This window comes from Cryptomeria japonica, chromosome 5, assembly GCF_030272615.1.
Source record: "Cryptomeria japonica chromosome 5, Sugi_1.0, whole genome shotgun sequence".
Classification (NCBI taxonomy): domain Eukaryota; kingdom Viridiplantae; phylum Streptophyta; class Pinopsida; order Cupressales; family Cupressaceae; genus Cryptomeria; species Cryptomeria japonica.
The window spans coordinates 68,284,195-68,304,891 of NC_081409.1; the positions used below are offsets into that span (position 1 = coordinate 68,284,195).

Below are 20,697 nucleotides of genomic sequence, written 5' to 3' on the forward strand. Positions count from 1 at the left end.
TGCGAGTCATGGTGCCTTGGTTTGGTCATTTGAGAGTCGTCATTTGATCTGTCTTGGTTTTGCGTGTTTCTGTTTATTTAAATGGTTATTTAATTTAAATGGATGATGCTATCTTGTGTTGCCGAAATCATTTAATTAATATTCTCTGTGATTATTGATTTATTTAAATTGATGAATTGCTATATTAAATGGTTAAATGGCTTAATTTATTGTGTAAAGTTACATTGATATTTTTGTGAACTAAATAAATTGCCTAGCCATTTAAAAAGGTTAAATGCTTATGTTGAAGGAAGTATTTATAGAAAAAGAAATAAATAAAAGCTTTCCTTGGTATTTTTCCATTTGGCCTTTTTAATTTAATCATTGGAAAGAATTATTATTTTTGGAAAAGAAATAAATCTGATTGCCTTTTAGTTTTAAAATATTTAAATTTGATTGGATGGAAAAACTTTAACCTAGAAGCTTGGGTTAAAAGATATTTTTGGGCATCCATTCTGGGCATTCACGGCAAGAGAAGAAGAGAATTTTTGGAGAGAAAATTCTGGAAAAACTTCTTGAAGGAGCTGGAAATTCGATCTGGCTGCAAGGCTGGAGTTTCCTCATCCCTTTTTGCTTGCTAATTGCTTCAAGGTTGGAGGTTTCCTTCTTGTTTTGAATTTGTTTTGTAATTTTCAGTTTGCTTCCTGTGCATAGAAATTTATACAATCTTCCTGTAGATGTTTGTGGAATAGTTGAAATGGAAGAATTAGTGTTTATTACTAGTGATTTTGTGAAATCTATATCATATGGTTGCATTCAGGAAAGAAATGGTTCATTTCTCTATCTGCTGTGTGTTTTGTTCTTGGAAATCAATTTATTGATTTACCTCTTCTTTGAGAAGAAAGAATTTTAGATTGGGCTTGCTGGGTGCATCCTTGTTTCTATTCTGTCATGATTTGGCTATCTATTCTTTCCAATGTGTTTATTTCACCATTTACCTTGCTGGTAAACTCTTCCTTGAAATTTTGGAGATTGGCACTGTATGTGTGTGCCCGTGAAATAATTCTGGAAATGGATGTTCGAAAAGGTAAGTGTTACCGGTTCGAAGAGGTAAGTGTTACAAGTTCAAAGTGGTATTGCGTGATGTAATGTGATTTTTATTATGTGGTTAATAAATTTATCAATGAAAATTAAGGCATGAATTAGAGATTCAAATGGTAGATTTTGAATATTGATTTGGAAATTGATTAGATGTGACTGCTGGAAAAGAGTGTTTTATTTAATTTTCAATCAATGATGTTGCAAGTGTTTATGATGCTAATATTTTCAAAGATTGTCTCAATGCGAATTTGATGTATTTAGCTATCCTTGCATGTGTTTATTGTGATATTTTGGTTTGTGGTTCAGTCATCCTGTGGTGGTGTAATTGGTACCTTTGACCAAGTGATATATGTTGGCTTCGTTGTCTTAACTGTGTAGTGTCTTTGCCTTATGGTTAGTCAAGAGTCAGTATATCCTTGTTTGACTACTTGTTTCTGATAGTGGTGTTATGGCTGTCTGCTACACCATAGGGTCCTTGGGGAGTGACCATGCTTGTGTAGTGTCCTTTGAGAGAGTGGCTTTCGCTTGGGGGTTGCACCCAAAGTGGTAGGCATTACGACCCAGCGAAAGTTAGATAATAATTGGTAATCTAATGAATTGATTAGGTGGGTAGTATCATAACATTAATAAAGATAAATGTACCTCGTGCATAGGTGAGTGCTAGTATATGGCTCATAATGTTCTGAGAAGTCTTGGAATGGCAAACCAACCACCTTGTCTACACGAAAGGCTGGTAGGGTCCGCATAAGACTTAGTTGGAGCCAGACGCTCGAGAGAGGTTACCAGGACAGTGAGCCGGGACCTATGGAGGTTGTACCAGGGTAACCATCTTAAGCTATGCGATGACACTCTCTCATTTGGTTCACTTGTGTTTTGTGATGTCAGTTCACTTTTGTGAAGTTGAGTCACTGGGATTCTTGTGGAGTCTTATTGTGCTGTCATGAAGTCATATTGTTTTGTCGACCATGGCATGCTTATGCTTGTTTGAGGGTCCTCAGCTATCTCCTAGCACAGTGGGGTGATTCCATTTGGGAATTACATGGTCGGGTGGTAGTGCCACTTCCCATCGGATGTTCGGATTTGTGCCTTCATGCGAGGATTGGCTTCACAAGTGCTCCTATGGTTTGTGACTCATACCTCATCTCTTGTTTTGAAGATTATTGGTATTTGTAGACCTATGTGGTCGTTGTATCATTGTAATATTGATCTTATGTAACCTTGTAACTGGATGAGATCTATCCTTATATATTTATAGAGAAGCTATGTATTGAAAGAGCAATGTAATCCTATGTTTGGATGTTTTTTATCAGTTCCTGGATGATGTTAGCAAATGCTTATTGAAGTGGAAATTATGTTGTATCCTTCCAACCTTTCTATGATGAATCTTTATGTGCTTTTGGCTTCTTGTGATCATTGAGTTATGATGCATATGTGGAATTTATGGTTTTGTAGAAGTTATTCTTGAAGTTAATTCTTCGTTGGTAACCCTTAAGGAATTTTGGTGTAGGTCTTCTGCTTGTGTTATCATGCATGTTGTGTAAATGCACTAATGATGTTTATACTTTAAAAAAAAAAATTGTTTCACCCTTCTTGTGGGTTTTCCTTTGGGGTTCCTGGCGGGGCATTACACAACGAATATATACCTTCAACAAGTGAATTGATCTAACGCCAGCGAATCATTCTCAGACCAAGCAAAGTGTCTCCTTATCAAGTGAATGGCCTACATCTGATTGGTGAATCACCTGCAGCAAGGATCGTGCAAATAAGTTGCCCTAAGTGCAGATTTGTTTACTGTTGTTCTTGCCCTAGTTTTGGAATTATACTATGCTGATATATTGCTTCAAGTGTTGAAGCAAAACTTGTAAGATACATATTTTTTTAATCTAATACAACTGAGATTTTGATTGCTGGGTTTTTCACCTCCAAGAGGAAGGTTTTCCCAGGGTAGTTCTATGTTCTATGTGTTCATTGCATTATTTTATGTTCATTGCTATCAGTCTGATTTAAAAACTAACAACATCCACTAATCTTTGCTACACAAACACTGTTGAAAGTACACTGTGTTCATCTTTGAGCCAATTTTGTGTTCAAATGGACAAGGCACCATTTTAAAGACTATTTTGTTAAGATCAAGAAACACATGGTCGGGTAATCTTCAAGAAATAATTGAAATATCACCATTGAGATCATGGGAGGATAAACTTGATAAATCATTTTATTAAGATCACCTTTAAGATTATTTGTGTTTTGATGGCGGAGACACCACCTGAGAACCACATTTTCTCAAGGTCATATAATGGTAGTATACTATTAGATACCCACAATGGGGTGCTTTTTTTCATTCATTTCTCAATGGGAAGCTATTAAGAAATATACATTAGAAGATTCAAAGATTAAGTGGGCACAAGTATCTTGCAATCTAGTCACCATTGGAGCTTGCTAAAGACAATCTTGTCACAATCTATTATAGTCATAACAGAGGCATCATGAGCTTATTTGAAGGTTTTAAATGCCATTGTCTCTCTTAACCAGAGTTCCGTGACTCGCGGCGAGTCACGCGAGTCAGCGGGCCGGGTGACCCCTGCCGGGTCACGGTGACCCTGACCCGGGCTCGGACGGGTCAGAGGGCGTGACTCGCCTGACTCACCGAGTCAGGCGAGTCATTCCCTGACTCGCCAAGTCCGAGGGTTGTGACCCGACTGGAGTCACTTAATAAAGTGTAGTAAAAAAAAAAAAAAAACATAACATTTTTTAATGACTTTTTTTTGCCATTTCCCTTTCTTATAACACCCGACACCTTTAGAAAATAATAAAAGTATTTTTGGCCTCGCGGGGTGCTGCCCCTCAACCCCGCCCTGTATTGCGACAAGGAACGCGCAAGGGGCGCTGCCCCTTGACCCCGCAAGGGGCGATGCCCCTTGACCCCATGTTGGGGGCGCTGCCCCCAAACCCCCGTTGAAAAATATAGGGGGAAACCGCGTCGATAGAAGTAAGGAAAATCTAACCTCTGACTCTGATTAGGCTCCATATAACAACACAACTTAGAAATCTTGGTAATTGGTATTTAGATTTAGTATTTCAAATTTCCTATAGTCTCATTTGAAAATGTAATTCTTATATTGTAATACTGTCATACATCTTTTCAAAACTAGTTTTTCAAGTACTATATGTATAAGTATAACTATATCAGCACCACCACCCCGCCACCCCCCCATCGCTGTCCCCTTGCCATCCCCAAACTTAGGCCCTTGGTCCCCCCGTCCTGGAAACACATCCCCTCGTCCCCAACACCTATGGCTACTCAGACTGGCACATCACAGGCAGAGACTATGGCTACTCAGTCATCCAGGACCTACCCTAGACGCCTTTCTAGGAGGCAGATAGACGAGGCTGAGCCTGAGCCTGAGCCATAGACTTGTTTTTGTTTACACTTTACAGTTACATATATGTTTGGGAACATTTGAAGTCATGGATTTTATATACATTGGACAACATTTATAACTCTATATATCTATGTTTTCTAATTCCTTCAGCTACAATTTACATTTCTACGCATGTGATGGATGTATGTTTATGTATGTGATCAAATTAGCTTCTATTTGATGATGTTATAGTGTCTTTAAGCTTAATTCAATAATGGGTGTATGAAACAAGTTTTAAATCGTTAAAAATCTCTAAATTTCAAGGGTTTTCTTATTTTGCCGAGTCATTGCCGAGTCCGAGCCGAGTCACGAGTCGAGTCAGCCTTGCCGAGTCAGAGCCGAGTCCGAGTCTGGGAACTTTGCTCTTAACACATCTTATATCAGTGAACATAAAATGCATCATCATTTATGAAACATCTATGATACTTTGAACTAAACCAAGGACACATAATCTTGTAACATTTAGAAGACAAATGCATCTCCTTTCAATCATGAAAGGTTTTCTTCTTGTAATGGCAGAAAGACAAATCAGAAAAACATGAAATGCATTATCATTTATAAAACAATTAATTCACTTTGAACTAAACCAAAGATACATAATCTTGTCATTTAGAAGACAACTGCCTCCACTTTCCATCATGAAAAGTTTCCTTAAGGTGAATCATTTCATTTTTCCCACTTCTTATACTTCTCTCTAGTGTAAGCTGAACCGAAGAGAAAAATATCCAATCAGAATTTTCTAGACTTCTGTAAGAGGAGTACAACTGCAAAATTGTCATGCCCCCGCCATGATACATCTCCCACATCTCTAAAAGATTAATGATAAAATTTAGTATCCAGTCCACCAAACAGATATCAATTACCGCTGCCAAAGAGATGAATCGATTAGATATCCAATATACGGTTAGCACAGCGATTATAATTAATCAATACAATCAAAGAATATTTCATCAGAGATTATCATTTAAAGAACAAACAGTGGTTCATAAACTTGAACAACGTTAAATATCAAAGTGTTAGAAAGTGTTAGAGGAAACAGCAATTAAGATTTATTGGAGTTAGTTAATAAAGTCTTAAGGGCAGTTATTATATTAACCAAGGGGTGTGATTCAAGGAGTTGTTAAATAAGTCAAACGAATATTAAAATCAATATTAAGGAGACATCATAATTACGTGGCTGCTCATTTAGGGGTGGTGCAATTTCAATTAAAGAAACAAGGTTAGCTGTTAGCAAATGAAAGAACACATCCCTCCATAAATTCGCCTCTTTCCAGATATCTGAGAAGGTATTAAAGGAGATTGAAAGATCATTCCAAGGGGATCATGGAATGATCAGATCAGATTGATATGAGATATCGTTTGGAGACTCAGTTCGGTCATAGTAAGATCATCATCAAAGGAACAGAGATTATTATTATTTTACTGGCAAATCATACTTGCTGCAGTTCATATTATTTTACAGGCAGATAATATAAAATTATTGGCAATCATTGCTATTACAACGAATTGGTTTGCTGTGTCTTACTTATGAATTGGATCAGAGAATCAGATCAAAAAGGATATAAAAGGGTCAATACTCATCGAGGAGAAGATCAGGCATTACAGTTCTGAGATAACAGATTGGTATGAAGCTAATATCTTATAACATCAATCTGTTTATTTAATTATATATATTGCTTCCCAAGTATTTAATACAATCAATTACTTACATGCACTAGGAATATTGATTACAATATGCTTGATGTTTATATTATGCTAATGTTATCGATATATTCATATATTCATAATACAGAAGATACTAGCATATTCATAGCCCAATTACTTAATCATTTCTATTGCTCCCTCTCCCTACCCCTTGCCCCCCCTAAGGAGAGGCGTGGTGTTGTTAGGAAGAGGCAGAGTAAATCCATCCCAAATTAGGTGATCCCCAAGGGTGGTTTGGACAGATGTTCCTAAAACCTGGGCGCAATTATGGAGGTGGTCTCATTGCACCCTAGACAAGTAAATCCCCATCCAGGGTAGAGGATTAAAAAGGAAGTAAGAATAGGGCTTGAATATAGCCACTATCAATTATACTATGAATAAATATATTGCTTCCCAAGTATTTAATACAATCAATTACTTACATGCACTAGGAATATTGATTACAATATGCTTGATGTTTATATTATGCTAATGATATCGATATATGCATATATTCATAATAGAGAAGATACTAGCATATTCATAGCCCAATTACTTAATCATTTCTATTGTTCCCCCGCCCCCCCCATAAGGAGAGGTGTGCTGTTGTTAGGGAGAGGCAGAGTAAATCCATCCCAAATTAGGTGAGCCCCAGGGGTAGTTTGGATAGATGCTCTTGAAACTTGGGCCCAATTATGAAGGTGGTGTCATTGTGCCCTAGAGAAGTAAATCCCCATCCAAGGTTGAGGATTAGAAAGGAAGTAAGAATTAGGGCTTGAATATAGCCACTATCAATCGTACTATGAATAAATATAGCCATCTAGTTTAATAAATTAATTTAAGGCATGATAATATTAAGTAATGGGTGTTGATTATTGGGAAATTGGTAGCCTCCTAGTAGGGGACATTACAAAAAATTGAGGCAAGTTTTACGGGAGTTTGTGAATTTTGCTTTCAAGTAAGATTTTGAGGATAAGTCAAGATAGGTGTAATGTAATTTCCCCACTTTGAAATAGAATTTAATAATAGATAATAATAATAAAATTAAAATATAAAAGAATACAATCAAATATAATTAAAATTTTAAATGAGTTAATGAATGGTCAAAAGACATAGAATGAAAAGTTGTGACTCTCTCAAGCATGAGATATAAAAGGCAGAAGAGAACCTCATTTGAGGGGGGATAATTTGGGGGAATCAGAAATGCAGATCTGATTGTGAAAGGTTGTGTCCCTTTCAAAGGGCAGAAATAATGAAGAGTTGCACTACAAATTAAGAATAAAAGGTCATATTATTCAATTTTCCGAAAAATTAATTAAAAAGGGTGATACTTTTCAATTGGAATGTTAAAGTGTTCTCAAATTAATATTGTATTTGTGTATTTTTTATAGGTTAAATGGATGATGATTGCTCAATTAGCCCTTGACTATAACACCAATTTCTTTACCATAACTGATAATTTACTAACCCAATACTTAGTGGTGCTATGATCGTATGCTATCGTGCAACTGTGGCAAGCACATCATGATTGGATCCATCTCAATGTCTACATCAGTCTCAAACTTCAATCTTAAGTAAAAAAGGTAGAACAAACTGTGTCAAAATAGATGCACAGCACAGGACTTTCCTAGAGTATGAACTCGGCTAGATAGTCTCTTCTGAATAAACAACGTACATGCACTATCAGCATTGATTCGAATTTGGGATGTATTGGTTGTTTCTTAGAAAAAAAAGTGTTAACTCTATGTTCATGTGAATGAAGCATCCTCTTATTTTATCGTAAATTTGGAATTAACATCAGCCATTGCCATCGGTTAGTATTATTAAAGCTACTATCATCCATCTACACATAATGTTCCTGAAAATGTGAATTGAAACAATGAGAAATATTAGGAGAAGCATCACCAAGTAGCACTGTTTTCTCATATAGGATTAATAGGATTACCTCCAATCCTTGATGAGTGAACCAAAAAATCCAACCATTGACTAGAATGAAGAATGTAACTTCACAAGTTTGTGGTAAAAGAGTATATAAAGTTAGACAAGTGAACAAGATTTGGATCTGGATAACTGCTCCTGCTTTCAGATGTGAACTGATCAACCATTATGGCATATTATAAAAGCTGAAATTCACAATGATAATATACTGGCAGATTGAATTTCATATACAATTGAACCGTGCATCTGTGCCTACTTCGATATTCTCTGAGGAAACATCATAATCTGCCACTCTTTTCATTAATGAGAAAATTGTTGAAATCAACATCAGCAGCTGAGAAGAAAGAATCTTAGAATACTCTATGGTTACATAGTAGGATGCTGTGTCAAAAGTATCTTGTGGAAAATACCATTTCATTGTGAGTATCAAGTAATTGCATCAAGCAAAAGAATCTTGACGTCGAAGTGGAATCTCCTCATTTGTGCACCCATTTTCTTGAGGATGCTTCGAAACGCGTGAAGGAAAAGACGGTGACAAACTTGCATAAACACCTTAGTCACAGCATTAAAAATATGTAAGAGAACCATATAAATAAAAAGAAAAGTATGACAAATACCAATATCCTTCAAGACAGTAACAATATAATCACAGAGTAAAAAGTAATACTTGCTCCAGATGATAAGCTATCCCCAAGATCTTTGGTTTTATGCAGCAAAAATGTCCCTGAGAGTATTGTGACAAATCCACACATTTCAGTGATAATTTGAGATGGATTTTGCCTGTCCCAGTCCTGCAACAAACAAGCAATTGTCTTATTCACCAATTATGTGATGGCCAATTAATTATCATAAGTTCATAACACTGCTCTAGATGTTCTTTAACAAACCAAACCTAATACTTATTTCAAGTTTAATAAGACACGCCATAGGCCAGTAATTATCATCATAAAATATCTGTTGTGATCAAAGGATCTGAGTGATCAATTGGCTACTATTGAGAAGCAAGTACATGATCAAGAGATGGTTGCCTTGGTGTTGCATGGCATGTTGCCATCCTTTGATTCATTGTTAAGTGCCTACATTTGATTGTGGAAACTGGAAAGCCAAGATTTTAATTTTGGGTTATCAACACTTCTCTTGAAGAAGCAGCGGATGCAAAAATAGACAGAAGAATGAACTTCATTCTCTAAGAGAGTGCATTCAATGCAGAATTTAAAGGTAAAGGCAAACAAAACAATGATAGTTGTTCATCAAACAAATCTTCCAAAGGCAATAATAAGAGGTCAAAATGAAAATAATTCTATAATAAAGAGCCTAGACATTTAAAGAAAGACTGTCCAAAGAGATAGAATGCCCTGATAGGCAATCAAAAGAAGTCAAGGTATGAAAATGTTGTTGAAGATGAATGAGGGGCAATTGGAGATTTTACTTTATGCAATCACACTCTCAAATAGCTAAGTCTACAACCAACTATTTTGGGTCCAGCGCATCTCAACACTATATGTGTCACAAGATTGATATCTAAATTTCATTTGACTTAATAGTAAGTGAATCTATTTCTTTGGGCAATGATTGGACTCACTATATTAAAGGATGTGGGGATGTTCAAGTAATATTGAACAATACCATAAGTTATACTTTTGAAGAATGTTCCTAACATGAATAAGAATGTTTTGTCTATTAGTGAGATAAGTAAGAACCCTTATCTTTATGTACACTTTCAAGGAAACAAATGTATGGTCATTATTCTTCATGATAACAAAGTGATTGTTGTTGATATTGGTGAAAAGGGATTGTATAAAGTACTATAAACAGGTTGATCCGAAAACACACACTTGCAGCAATAGAGAATGCCACTGCACTTCGACATGAAAGGTATGGACAGCTATGTTATTAGTAACTATCCATACTTAGCAAGATTAACATGGTGGATAGACTTCTATCCGTGTGGAAAGGAGGAATAGGGCAATCACAGAGATGCCCACGTGCACAGTACACAGCTGGAAAGTATCATATTGGTATTGGCAGAAGTTATAAATATAACAGTATACATCCTTAGTAGAAGTCATTGCAAAGCCTTGCAGAATGTCAGTCTTCAGGAATCACGGTCAAGCAAAAAACCTTCATTGATTGATTTCCAAATTTTCAGTCATATTGTTTTTGTGCATATTCCAAAAGAAAAGGAAAATAATTTAAATGCAAGAAGCAAAATAAGGAGGTATACAGTGCTTGATTGGTTACAGTGAGCAATCTAAGACATACAAACTACTAGATATCTCTAAGAACAAAATTGTCGTCCATTGAGATATTGCTGATATAATGACATTCTTTTCAGTTAGTGATCAACCTACAAATAGTATTGTATGGGTAACTGCAGCTAATTCTAGAACAAGTTACAAGAAACATTAAAGGGATCAAATTCTTGAACAGGTCTTGTGGAGAAAAGAATTAAGTATTTTCAATCGTTACAACAAGGTCAAGGATCTAGTGGAGAAGAAAGTGATTCTCAGTCTTCACAACAAGATTAGGTAGGCCAGGAAAAGAAACCCAAATGGTATTTAGCCAAAAGTTTGTTCAGAAAACGAATTGTCAAAGGCTATGGAAGAAATTTCTATGTGATCAGGGAAATAACTTGTGCAAAGTGGTGAACAGGTAAACTTTGTTCTGGCTTTTGTTGTTTTGCAGGTATTTGAGCCTAGAACATTTGAAAAGGCCAATGGAAATAAGACCTAGGTATTGTTAGCATTGCCCATTGGGAAGAAATCCATTGGTTCTAAATGGATTTCTAAATTCAAGCGTAAATCAGATAGTTCTTTGGACAAGTACAAAGCTTGTTTTGTCACCAAAAGATATCCATAGAAGGAAGGAGTAGACTAGGTAGAGATCTTTACCCTGTACTATAAAGATGGTAACCTTTTGGCTGGTTAACTCTGTTGTGCTGTGCACACACTCCCCGTCTCAGACAGGGACACCCTCCCCTTTTTTTGCTTTGCTAGCATGAGAGAGCTTAGGAGTGTATGGGGTATAGGGTGAAGTTTGAGCATGAGAGAAACTGAGTAAATGAAGAAAAGAAGGGAGAAGGGCCTTGAATGGACAAACCTGACCCCCCAAAAATGACAGATTAGCAAAGTTATGATGGCTTAGGGCATTGGCCAAAATTGGACTTGGAACTAATTTTTGAAGTTTTCCCTTGAAATTCCGTGTTTGCCTTAAAATTTGGAATGAGGCCTTAATCCAAAATCCATCCTTTCACCGAACTTCTGACTAGCATCCTTCAAAGTTCGGCTTTTGCATTCAAAATGGGATTAAGCCCTCATCCCAAAAGACTTCCAAACTCCAAGTTTTTCACCAAACTTCCTTTTCCACCTTGCAAATTTCGGTGTTTGCACTAGGATTTGGAACAGCTGCTATTCCTAAACTCCTTCCTCCTACCAAACTTTATCCCCAGTTCGCTTCTGAGATCAGATTTTGCAATCATAAGCATTGACAGCAAGGTTGCATGCAAAAAGAAATGATGAAAAACATAGGGTGATGTGCTTAGAGGGCTAGATGCCAAGGAAAATGAGTTGCTAACAAGGGATGAGTTCCTTGGAACTTGGATTGTAGCCCAAAGTTTGGTATTAGCAGAGAAAGTAGAATTAAGTGTTAGTCCAAAAAGTGTTCCAAGGTCCGAAGTTTACCCCAAACTTTCACCCTTACTAAGTTTGGTGTTTGAAGGCCAAAGCAGATTAGCTCTTATTCCTAAAGAGCTTCCCAACCCTGAACTTAACCCCGAAGTTCTGACCCAAGCACTGAAAGTTCGGAACCTGAACAGAATTTTGGAATAAGCTTGATCCTAAACTTCTTCCTTCTACAGAAGTTTAGACCAAACTTTCAAAATTTGGTAGTCACATTCCCAAGTTTGCTTCGCTAGTCAGATTTTGCAGTCACAAAGTGGTAAGATTCAGGGCGTCAAAGACTTTTCATAAGCAAACAAAGTTGCAGCCAAAAAATTCAGTGTTATGAGCCTTAAGTTGGAACAATGCTTATTCCTAGAATCCTTCCAAAGATCGATTTTTACACTGAGTTTCAATAAAGAGCTTGAAAAGCACCCAAGTTCGGTATCAGCATTAAGATTTAGATTTGGCCTTAGTCCCAAGTGCCTTCCTAAGGCCGAAATTCTGACCAAGAGGCCTCAAATTTGGTATTTACATTAATGTTTTGATTAAGCCTCTATTCCCAAATGTTCTCCTGACACCGAATTTTGTGCGGACGCTACAAAACTAATTATTCCACATGCCTAGCTTTCCAAGGTAAAAGTTTCCTTAGATTCTTGAAGGTCCTAATTAGCCCGTTATGATTTGTGATAGGAGTTTGTGATCAAAGTGAGGAAGGGGTTGAAATGCTAAGATGCTTAATGGTGACTTGTTTTTGCAGATCAAACACCACAAGGATCTAGGGCAAGGTGACCACCAACGGAGGCCATGTGGGAGATGCTTAGGACAAAGGGAGGCTCTACAAGTATTACAATTTGGAGCACCAATTGAGGATAGGATCAAGCCGGAGGATTCCCAAGATAAAGCCAGGAAATGAATTCAAGGTCAACATCCTGAGGATGTCAATGAACGAGCCTAAACAAAGTACAAGGATAAGAGACCACTACCATAATATAGAAGACCAAAGTGATGCCATTTCCAAGACCCTGGTAGACAGTGGTAAGAGACATGCAGAAACAGAAAAAGAATAGCTAGGTCTGAGCTGAAAAAGATTTATTGTAAAAATGGGATTATTTTATTGTAAAACAACTACTTTTGGGCCCAATTTAATGCAATTTAAGAGGGGGCCAAAAGTTAGTTGTTCTTCCAACTACCAAGCTTGTCTCTTTATGTCTCAAGCCCTGTGAACATTTGTCTTCTAGTAAGATTAGTTGAAAGCAGCTGGAAAGTAGTTGAAAGTGGTTGGAAGTTGTTGAGATCATTAACTGAAAGCTGTTAGGGTTTCTAGAGAGAAAATTTGAGCCATTGGATGGATTGAATCTTGGCCATTGATTCAAAATGTCAAATCTATAAAGGGCTAGTGCCTCTCTCATTGTAAGGGGTTAGCAAGGTTAGAAATAAGTTAGAAAGCTAGAGGTAGGCAGTAAATATTAGAAGTAGAATTAGGAGTGAGAATTGTTGAGCAAAAATTGTTGCAATGGCAGTTGAAGCAAGTGAATAAAGCATTGAAGCATGGTGTTTTGCCATTTGCCTTCAACTGTTTGCATGGTTTCTTTTCACCAAGTTAATTAAAGTTTAGTGATCTTCATGATGAAGTGTGAGGTATTTGATCTAATTTTTAGCTCATACCAGTGGAGGTTTGTTGACTGTAAAACTCTATGCATGGTTAATCTGAGCCTAGTAGTCCTCTTAGTTCAATCATGGACATTTGTTTTGATTATGCCAGAACTGGTTATCCAAATGAATGTTCATGGTCTGAAAATCATTTATTCCCCTATGGAGATTGCATTATTTATGTGGAGTTGTGAGTTTATCTCTGGCTAAGCAGGAGCTAGTTTTACGTGAATTCTATTGGCCCACAACACTAGTCATTACTATCATTGTCCCTAGGTTCTCTAAACCCTATCCCTTTGCTCTTTATTTTATCCAGTTTGAGAAGTGAAGCATCAATTAGATGGCCATACCAAATGCGGACCAACATGTCAAATACATAAGTCCCCTTGACATTACTAGCAAATCACATCAGCCCTAAGTTATCCTAAGCATAGTCAAGACCTAACATTGGAAAGGTTGAGGTTATCCTGTTTGAACAAACAGTGAGCATATAGGATTTCCTTATACAAGAGAGAGTAGGATGTACTCAGTGCATTTTATTGAATGGCTTGTTAATTCAATCTTTATCCTTGAGTTATTGAAATTTTAAGGCATCATCCCATACCATATTGAGACGTTTTGGAACACTGACCAATGTACATTTTAGATTTGTGCGGACATTCCCTGAATTTTTTTTTAATTTTGAATTCAAGTTTTGGTGACCAACACTTTTACTTAATCCATTCAAGGTTTACATCTTACAAACAAAACAGTTATTTGTCAAATGGGAAACCGACTTCATGATCCACTTCAAAAATCCAACAAGGGAAGATGATGATAAATTGTTTTGGAGAGAGAAGAACCAAAGAATTATCGAACAGCATACCAAATGCACATTTAAATTGAAGTTTCAAGGTTTTGTTCCTAGAGATGAATCATTGTAGAGTTTAGTAGAGTTTTGTATGAAATCAACAGTATCGATATCTTGGATCAAAAAATTGTATATAGTTGATAACAGAAAAAAATAAACAAATAGATTCATGAAAATAAATAGCAAGTTTTGATGCCCATTGATGCTTAGAGTTAGAACTTTACAAGTGATAAGGGTAGTCGTTGTTGTCACAAAAATTTGCACCCTTGCTAAGGTATCAACTCAACAACCTTATGAAACATGGAAACAACCCCGAAGTGTGGGACCTTGCGCAAGGGGGTTGAATCTTCGGAGAAGATTGGCTTCCTTCTCAATCCAAGTGTAGGTGTTGAACCAACTCAACACTCCAAATTCTACTTCTAAACCTATCCTAACAACTTGCAGAGGAAAAGGGAAGAAGGAAATGCTAAAATGAAAGGAGGTGATGCACCAAGATAAGAGATGTTTCCCTCCCCACCTAGAAGTGACACAAAGAATCAATTGAAATACCTAGGAGATGCACAAACTTCAGTTGCATGAATGACCCCAAACGCATGTATGAAGGTTAGAATTTGCTAAATGTCAAAGGGGAGAAGGTTTCCCACAAGTCACACTCAGAAACAAGTTAACACAGCATATACGTAAGAGAAAGCCACAAAACATGCACTTACAATGAAGGTAAGAAAACATACACAACATGCATAAGTTGAAGGAAGGCAAGAATGATAATTTCAATTCATTATAAGGCCAATGGCCAAACTTACAGTTGCAGAAATGCAAGAAATATACAAGTCTTCAATAGAAGTGAAAGAGCATAAGAATAACTCAAGCCAACAGGGAGAGAACCCTTTACAATGAGGCTTAACAGCCTTTATATAACAAACTGAGTGCAGAGGAGAGATCAATGGTCAAGGAGATCAATGGTGTGCACAGATGAATGTCAGTCAGGGAAGGCAAGGAAGTGCACAAACCTGCCATGGTGTACATGCAAGCAACCCGGCCATACCTTGACAAGGCAATCCCAAGAAGAAAAGTACTTCTAGAAGGTGGATTGCCTGACATTCCAAAGTCATAGCATGTCGGCCCGACATGAAGGCCATCAAGTAACCATAAAGAAGTATGGCCCTGAACTCCACTTGATGGCAATCCTACAAAAACATTAAATGTGCCCCTGTAGCTCCATGAATGAAAGTGTACAAGTCGCAAGAGTTGGTGGAGCATTAAGATCTTTGAGTGTTGATCACGCCACTGGAAGTGCCGCAAAATGGAAACTTGGGTTTCCGGGGTTTGGAAGACTTGGGAAACTTGGGTTTCCGAGGTTGGAAGACTTGGCAAACTTGGTTTTTCGGTGTTTGCAAGAAACTTGGGTTTCCGGGGTTTGGAAGAGTTGGGAAACTCGGGTTTCCAACAAGACAACACTTAACACTTCATGCCTCCATTGGTTTTGTCCTTGATCAACTAGGGCAGCGTTGGTCCATGGAACATATCTCTGATCGGTTCTCACTGATGGACCAACGATGTCATAAAATGACAACAGTCGCCTATAGGTTAATGGGCCAGAGCGCTTACACATACAAGTAATCAGCATAATTGCCTATAGATTGGCGGTGCAAATTCTTTAGCTGCTTGATTGGCATAAGGGTGTTTATTCATTCAACTGATATGTAAACCCCACATTGACAGAGAAACCAGCATCTTGACCAAAATTTTGGAAGAAGTTGAGGGTCCATAGTGGAGAGTAGAAATGAACCCTTGTGGACAAAATCTGAGTTTGTTAAAGATATTGTTCAAAAATTGATAGGAACTATCCATTAGTTAATGGACAACAGAGAACAACAAACTAGATCGCAAGGTTCATAATTCAAAATTTATGGGGAGAATGCATTGCCAACTAGTGAAACAAAGAGTTGATGAAAATTGTTGTTTGAGGGAAAATTCATGATAAGAAGACATTGTGGCCTAGCCGTTGTCTAGATAAGGTAAATAAGCAACTGTATGTAGGATGATGCCATGTCATAAATACAACACAGAAAATCTTACTTCAAAGGAACAATAATTTCAAGAATAAGGATAGTAAATACTCTTTTTAAATGCCAAGTTATCTAGACATGAATACAGGTACTGATACGAACCTAGGTACAAAATTCAAATTCTTTTAACTAAAGCTGACCAAATCTGGATTTTTTGGACCAGCTGGATTGTCTGATTTAAGTCCAGAATTTTCAATTCCTATAGAAATTTTCCAAATTTCCAAATATTTTTTACCTTCTTGAAGTGTTGAATTCTTAGAACGTGATAACTGTGAGTACAAGTACAGATACAGTATTTTCAAGTATCCCTGATATAATATGATGAAGATACATCCATACAAACAAATATACAATATTTTATATACGAGAGAGAGCGAGAGAGCGAGAGAGAGAGAGAGAGAGAGCAACAAATACACCTTTTTCTGCATGGCAAAGAATAAAATATGATAATATCAGGAACCCAGATACCAAGAGTTCTACTATGGCCTCAATATATGGTGAATACAGTTCAGATAACAATTAGATAGTCCATGACCTATCCTCTCCACTGCCTCGGAATCTGCTTACATTTTTTTAATGTACTAGATCTATCACAAGTAAAGCATTTACTTTAAAGTTCAGATGATAGTCATTCTGAAGACCAGTCATTACATCCACATACAGCACAGTAGGAAGTAGCGGAAAATATCACACCAACCCAAAGCACGTTAGCAATAGTATTCCGTTTCCCTTGTACACAATAAGTAGAGTAAAGTTAAGATTAATTCATCCTTACTATTGTTGTATGGGATTTAAACAAGTTTGAAATCTTTCGAATACATGCTACATGAAACATGCCATAGCTTAGAATCAGAAGCAACTACAAGATTTTTTAAAATAAACCTTGCAGAAAATTTGGAAGCTGTGAACTTGAATAAATTAATCTCCATTGCCAGACAAAAACCAATATCTTATTTTTAATTCCTTATTGTAGCACCAAATTGGTCAACAAAAGACTCTCTCTAGTGCATCACAAATAGTGTTCACTGTTAACCATGCACTGCACAACGCATCTCCAATTAATTACTATAGGTCTTACCTTGAACATGATGATGCTCGCAAGTATGGTAAATGATGTGAACATCACATAGTAAATGGGAGAAACAACTGCCGTGTTAAAAGTGTCGAGAGCCTGCAGTGCATAGAAGTATGTCAAAGATTTTTAGACATTATATATTTACCTTGCAAACAAATACACATGAAATACAGCAATTCATTGATATAACAACTACTCCATCTTTATTTGGTTCATTTTGATCAACCTAATAACATTTTCTAGCCTGCTTTTTCTTAAAGAAAGAGCACTCAAACAAAATAGTACTATACTATGTATCAAATATCAAAATAGCGATATGGTTCTACAGGCATGAGGCAAGATAATTGTCATCATCACATCCTATATTATTATAAATTAATTTAGACAACAGTGCTTTCTGAGTAGATTATTTATGCCAGATCCATTATCTTTCAGGAACATCACAGCATCACTGATGCCAAATATTTTATACTTTACAGCATTCCTTGAGCTTAAAAGCTTTCAGCAGGGATACACTTTTGTTTGTTTGAATAAAAAATGTTAAAAGAATATAATATTAGTGTCAAATGAAAAAAACAGATGTGTTCAGATCCTTCCTCTGGTGCAGAGGGACTCTGAAGAAAAAAATGAAGATCTTGAATTCATGGCAGACATAGAAAAACATAAACTGACGGAGTTTTCACAAAAATTATCCTCAATAGGAATATTTTTTTCTTAGGGATACAAATTAGTTAAGAAAGTCATTTTTCAAATATGCTCTTAAAACGTGCAATCATTAAACAAAATGATATGCATTGTTTTAATCATGTAGATGTGACATCTTCTAGAAATTCTCTCCTTGGTAAGGCAATGACAGCTAGCATCTCTAACGCAGCACCTACTTGCAAACTCAATTCTAGGCATATGCAGTTTGCAAAGTCCATCCTGAAAGAGTTAATCTCTCAAAGCTCCACATAAGAGAAATCTTCCTGGAAAAATGACACACATCATTTCCAAAGGAAATAAATTGCAACAAATTAATAATTTTGCCATATTACTTTCAAGTTGCTCATAGTCCTCATGATAAAATACAACTCTTACTAATGCACCTGTTAGTTACTCCAACTGATTCCTCAAAATCCTCTAAAGATTAGCCAATTCTTATGCTTAAGGACTTTGGGAGATTGGCCAATCAACAGAGAATTCATTTTGGGTTTCCCTAAATGGTACCACTCAAAAGGTTTTCTTTATGAAGTTAAAGTGATACCTAGCAGATGAATTTCCATGCATACAAGTAAGGATTCACAAATTAAAGCATTAGGACTTCCATTAACCTCATATACTTTCAGAAAGAAGAATAACTTACAAATAACTTATAATTGACTTATGATTTGTCATTTTAAACAAGTTTTGGGGTCTAAGAGGGAACAATTTACTTAGATCAGTGCCATTTAGGGCTACAGAGTCCTCTAATCATGCAAGTTCTTTCTTCTAGCATTCTAACACATTCCAATGGACTATTTCACATTAATGACTTGCAATAATGAATCCTACGAACGGCATTCAACATAATCCTACTTAGTGATCCCTTTGTAACACAACATTCTTAGTATTTTATGAAAGCTGTGAGATTATGCTTGAAGCAACCAAGATCAAGGAGACCACAAGATAGCACAATGACAAGAGAGATAAAATATGACAAGAATAAACTATATTCCTATCAATAATGCCAAAAGAGATCAACTGGATCCTCAAGAATTGTTACATACAATGTAGATGAGCTTGCTCATAAAGGCAAGGCTGAGAGACAAGAGAGAACACAATGATGACATGTGGCTCAATGAGATGCAAGGGTAGGTAGGGGTAGGTAGGAGAAATAGAAAAATATTCCACATGAGGTGGATCACCCACCGAAGGTGGAATTATCACTCCACAATAAATGGATATGATAAAGTAACAACAAGATCACACCATAAAAAGTGGAAATTCTCCTACATACACACTCCCAATGTATGCACATCTCCCTAAGTGTCCCATATGCAAACTACAATGTTATGCATGCACCTAAGTAAACTTAAGTAAAGTGTAATTATATCCAACATGAATAAATAATTACACCAACACCCCCCCTTAAGTGCAACTTAGGGGAATGCACTTAAGTCTACAATGCAACTAAGCAATGCAAGATGGGTCCTAACTACAAGGCCATGTTAGGTACCCATGTACAAATGCAAATGCAAATGCAATCTCCCATAAAGTGGGAAAAGAGAGAAAAACCCAATGGGAAAAAACCATCCCCCAAAAAGAGAGATGAAAACTATAAAAAATCTCTCAAAGAAGCATGTGAGGAACAAAACCCCATGTGAGGAATAAGTCCCCCCCCCCATATGAGAGAAGAAGAAGAAAGACTAGGCAGCCCCCCCTCAATGTAGAATCTGCACCAATGGTAGAAGCTCGAAGCTAAATGAAGAAATTGCTCCACGAATGTCGAACAATGTTCCTCCCCTTAGGAAGAAACAAAACCAAAGGTGTATCCATGAAGTCTCCCCAATCATGAAGGGAAGATGTAGGAAAAAAACTCATGATGAATGAAGTCTCTGAAAACTGCTCAAGTGTCCCAATGAGCATGCTGAAAGTTTACCCCCTCCAAAGGTGGTGAACTGCTCCACACTGCTGAAAAAAGCACTCCAAGATTTAGTGGAGATGAATGTAGAACAAGTCCCAAAGACTCACATGTCTCCTCTAAGGATAAAGAGACCTCCTCCAACTGTTGTACATAAGAATCCACAATCATGTCAACCTCGAAAGAACGATCATGTAGAGAATGAACAAGAGGATCAAAGTGTTCCCTTGCAACAATCGAAGAAGGATCATCTTCATCAAAGAGGAGATGAATATCATCAATGATGTCTCCCAAATTTGCAATGTAGGATTCCACAAACAAAGTTACAATGTCTGTCAAGTAGTCATCCCAAGAAACTGAAGCTGGAAGACAAGATATATCCTATTGGACTGAATCACAAGAAGGCAAAACTGTCGCACTAGCTACATCATTAGGTGCAATAGGTGATGTGATATCAAGTGGAGGAGATGAAATGCAAGGCTCAAGAACGGAATCACATGTGAGAATCCCCAAGTTCAAGTACCCAAAGTTCTCCTCAAAATCTGAATCATCATCATGTGAAGAATCATATGTAAAATCATCCTCATTGATAGGAACAAAATCTGAAAAGGAATATAACCGAGATGCATGATCCATCACCCCAGTCGCAATGATAGCTCTACTCTCCAA

At 36.8% G+C, this 20,697-nt stretch overlaps 1 protein-coding gene across 3 annotated transcripts in view; it reads right to left on the reverse strand.

Moving 5' to 3' along the window:
- Positions 1–8,052: 8,052 nt before the first annotated feature.
- The window catches only part of LOC131032799 (probable magnesium transporter NIPA4), a 72,107-nt gene continuing 59,462 nt past the window's right edge, over positions 8,053–20,697 (reverse strand). For all 3 annotated transcript variants that reach the window (XM_057963853.2, XM_057963852.2, XM_057963851.2), the window contains 3 exons: positions 17,430–17,522; positions 8,791–8,914; positions 8,053–8,675 (listed from right to left, as the gene is read on the reverse strand). In XM_057963853.2, coding sequence (XP_057819836.2) covers positions 8,563–8,675; positions 8,791–8,914; positions 17,430–17,522 — 330 coding nt within the window. In that variant the 3' untranslated portion in view covers positions 8,053–8,562. The remainder of the gene's footprint in view (positions 8,676–8,790; positions 8,915–17,429; positions 17,523–20,697) is intronic.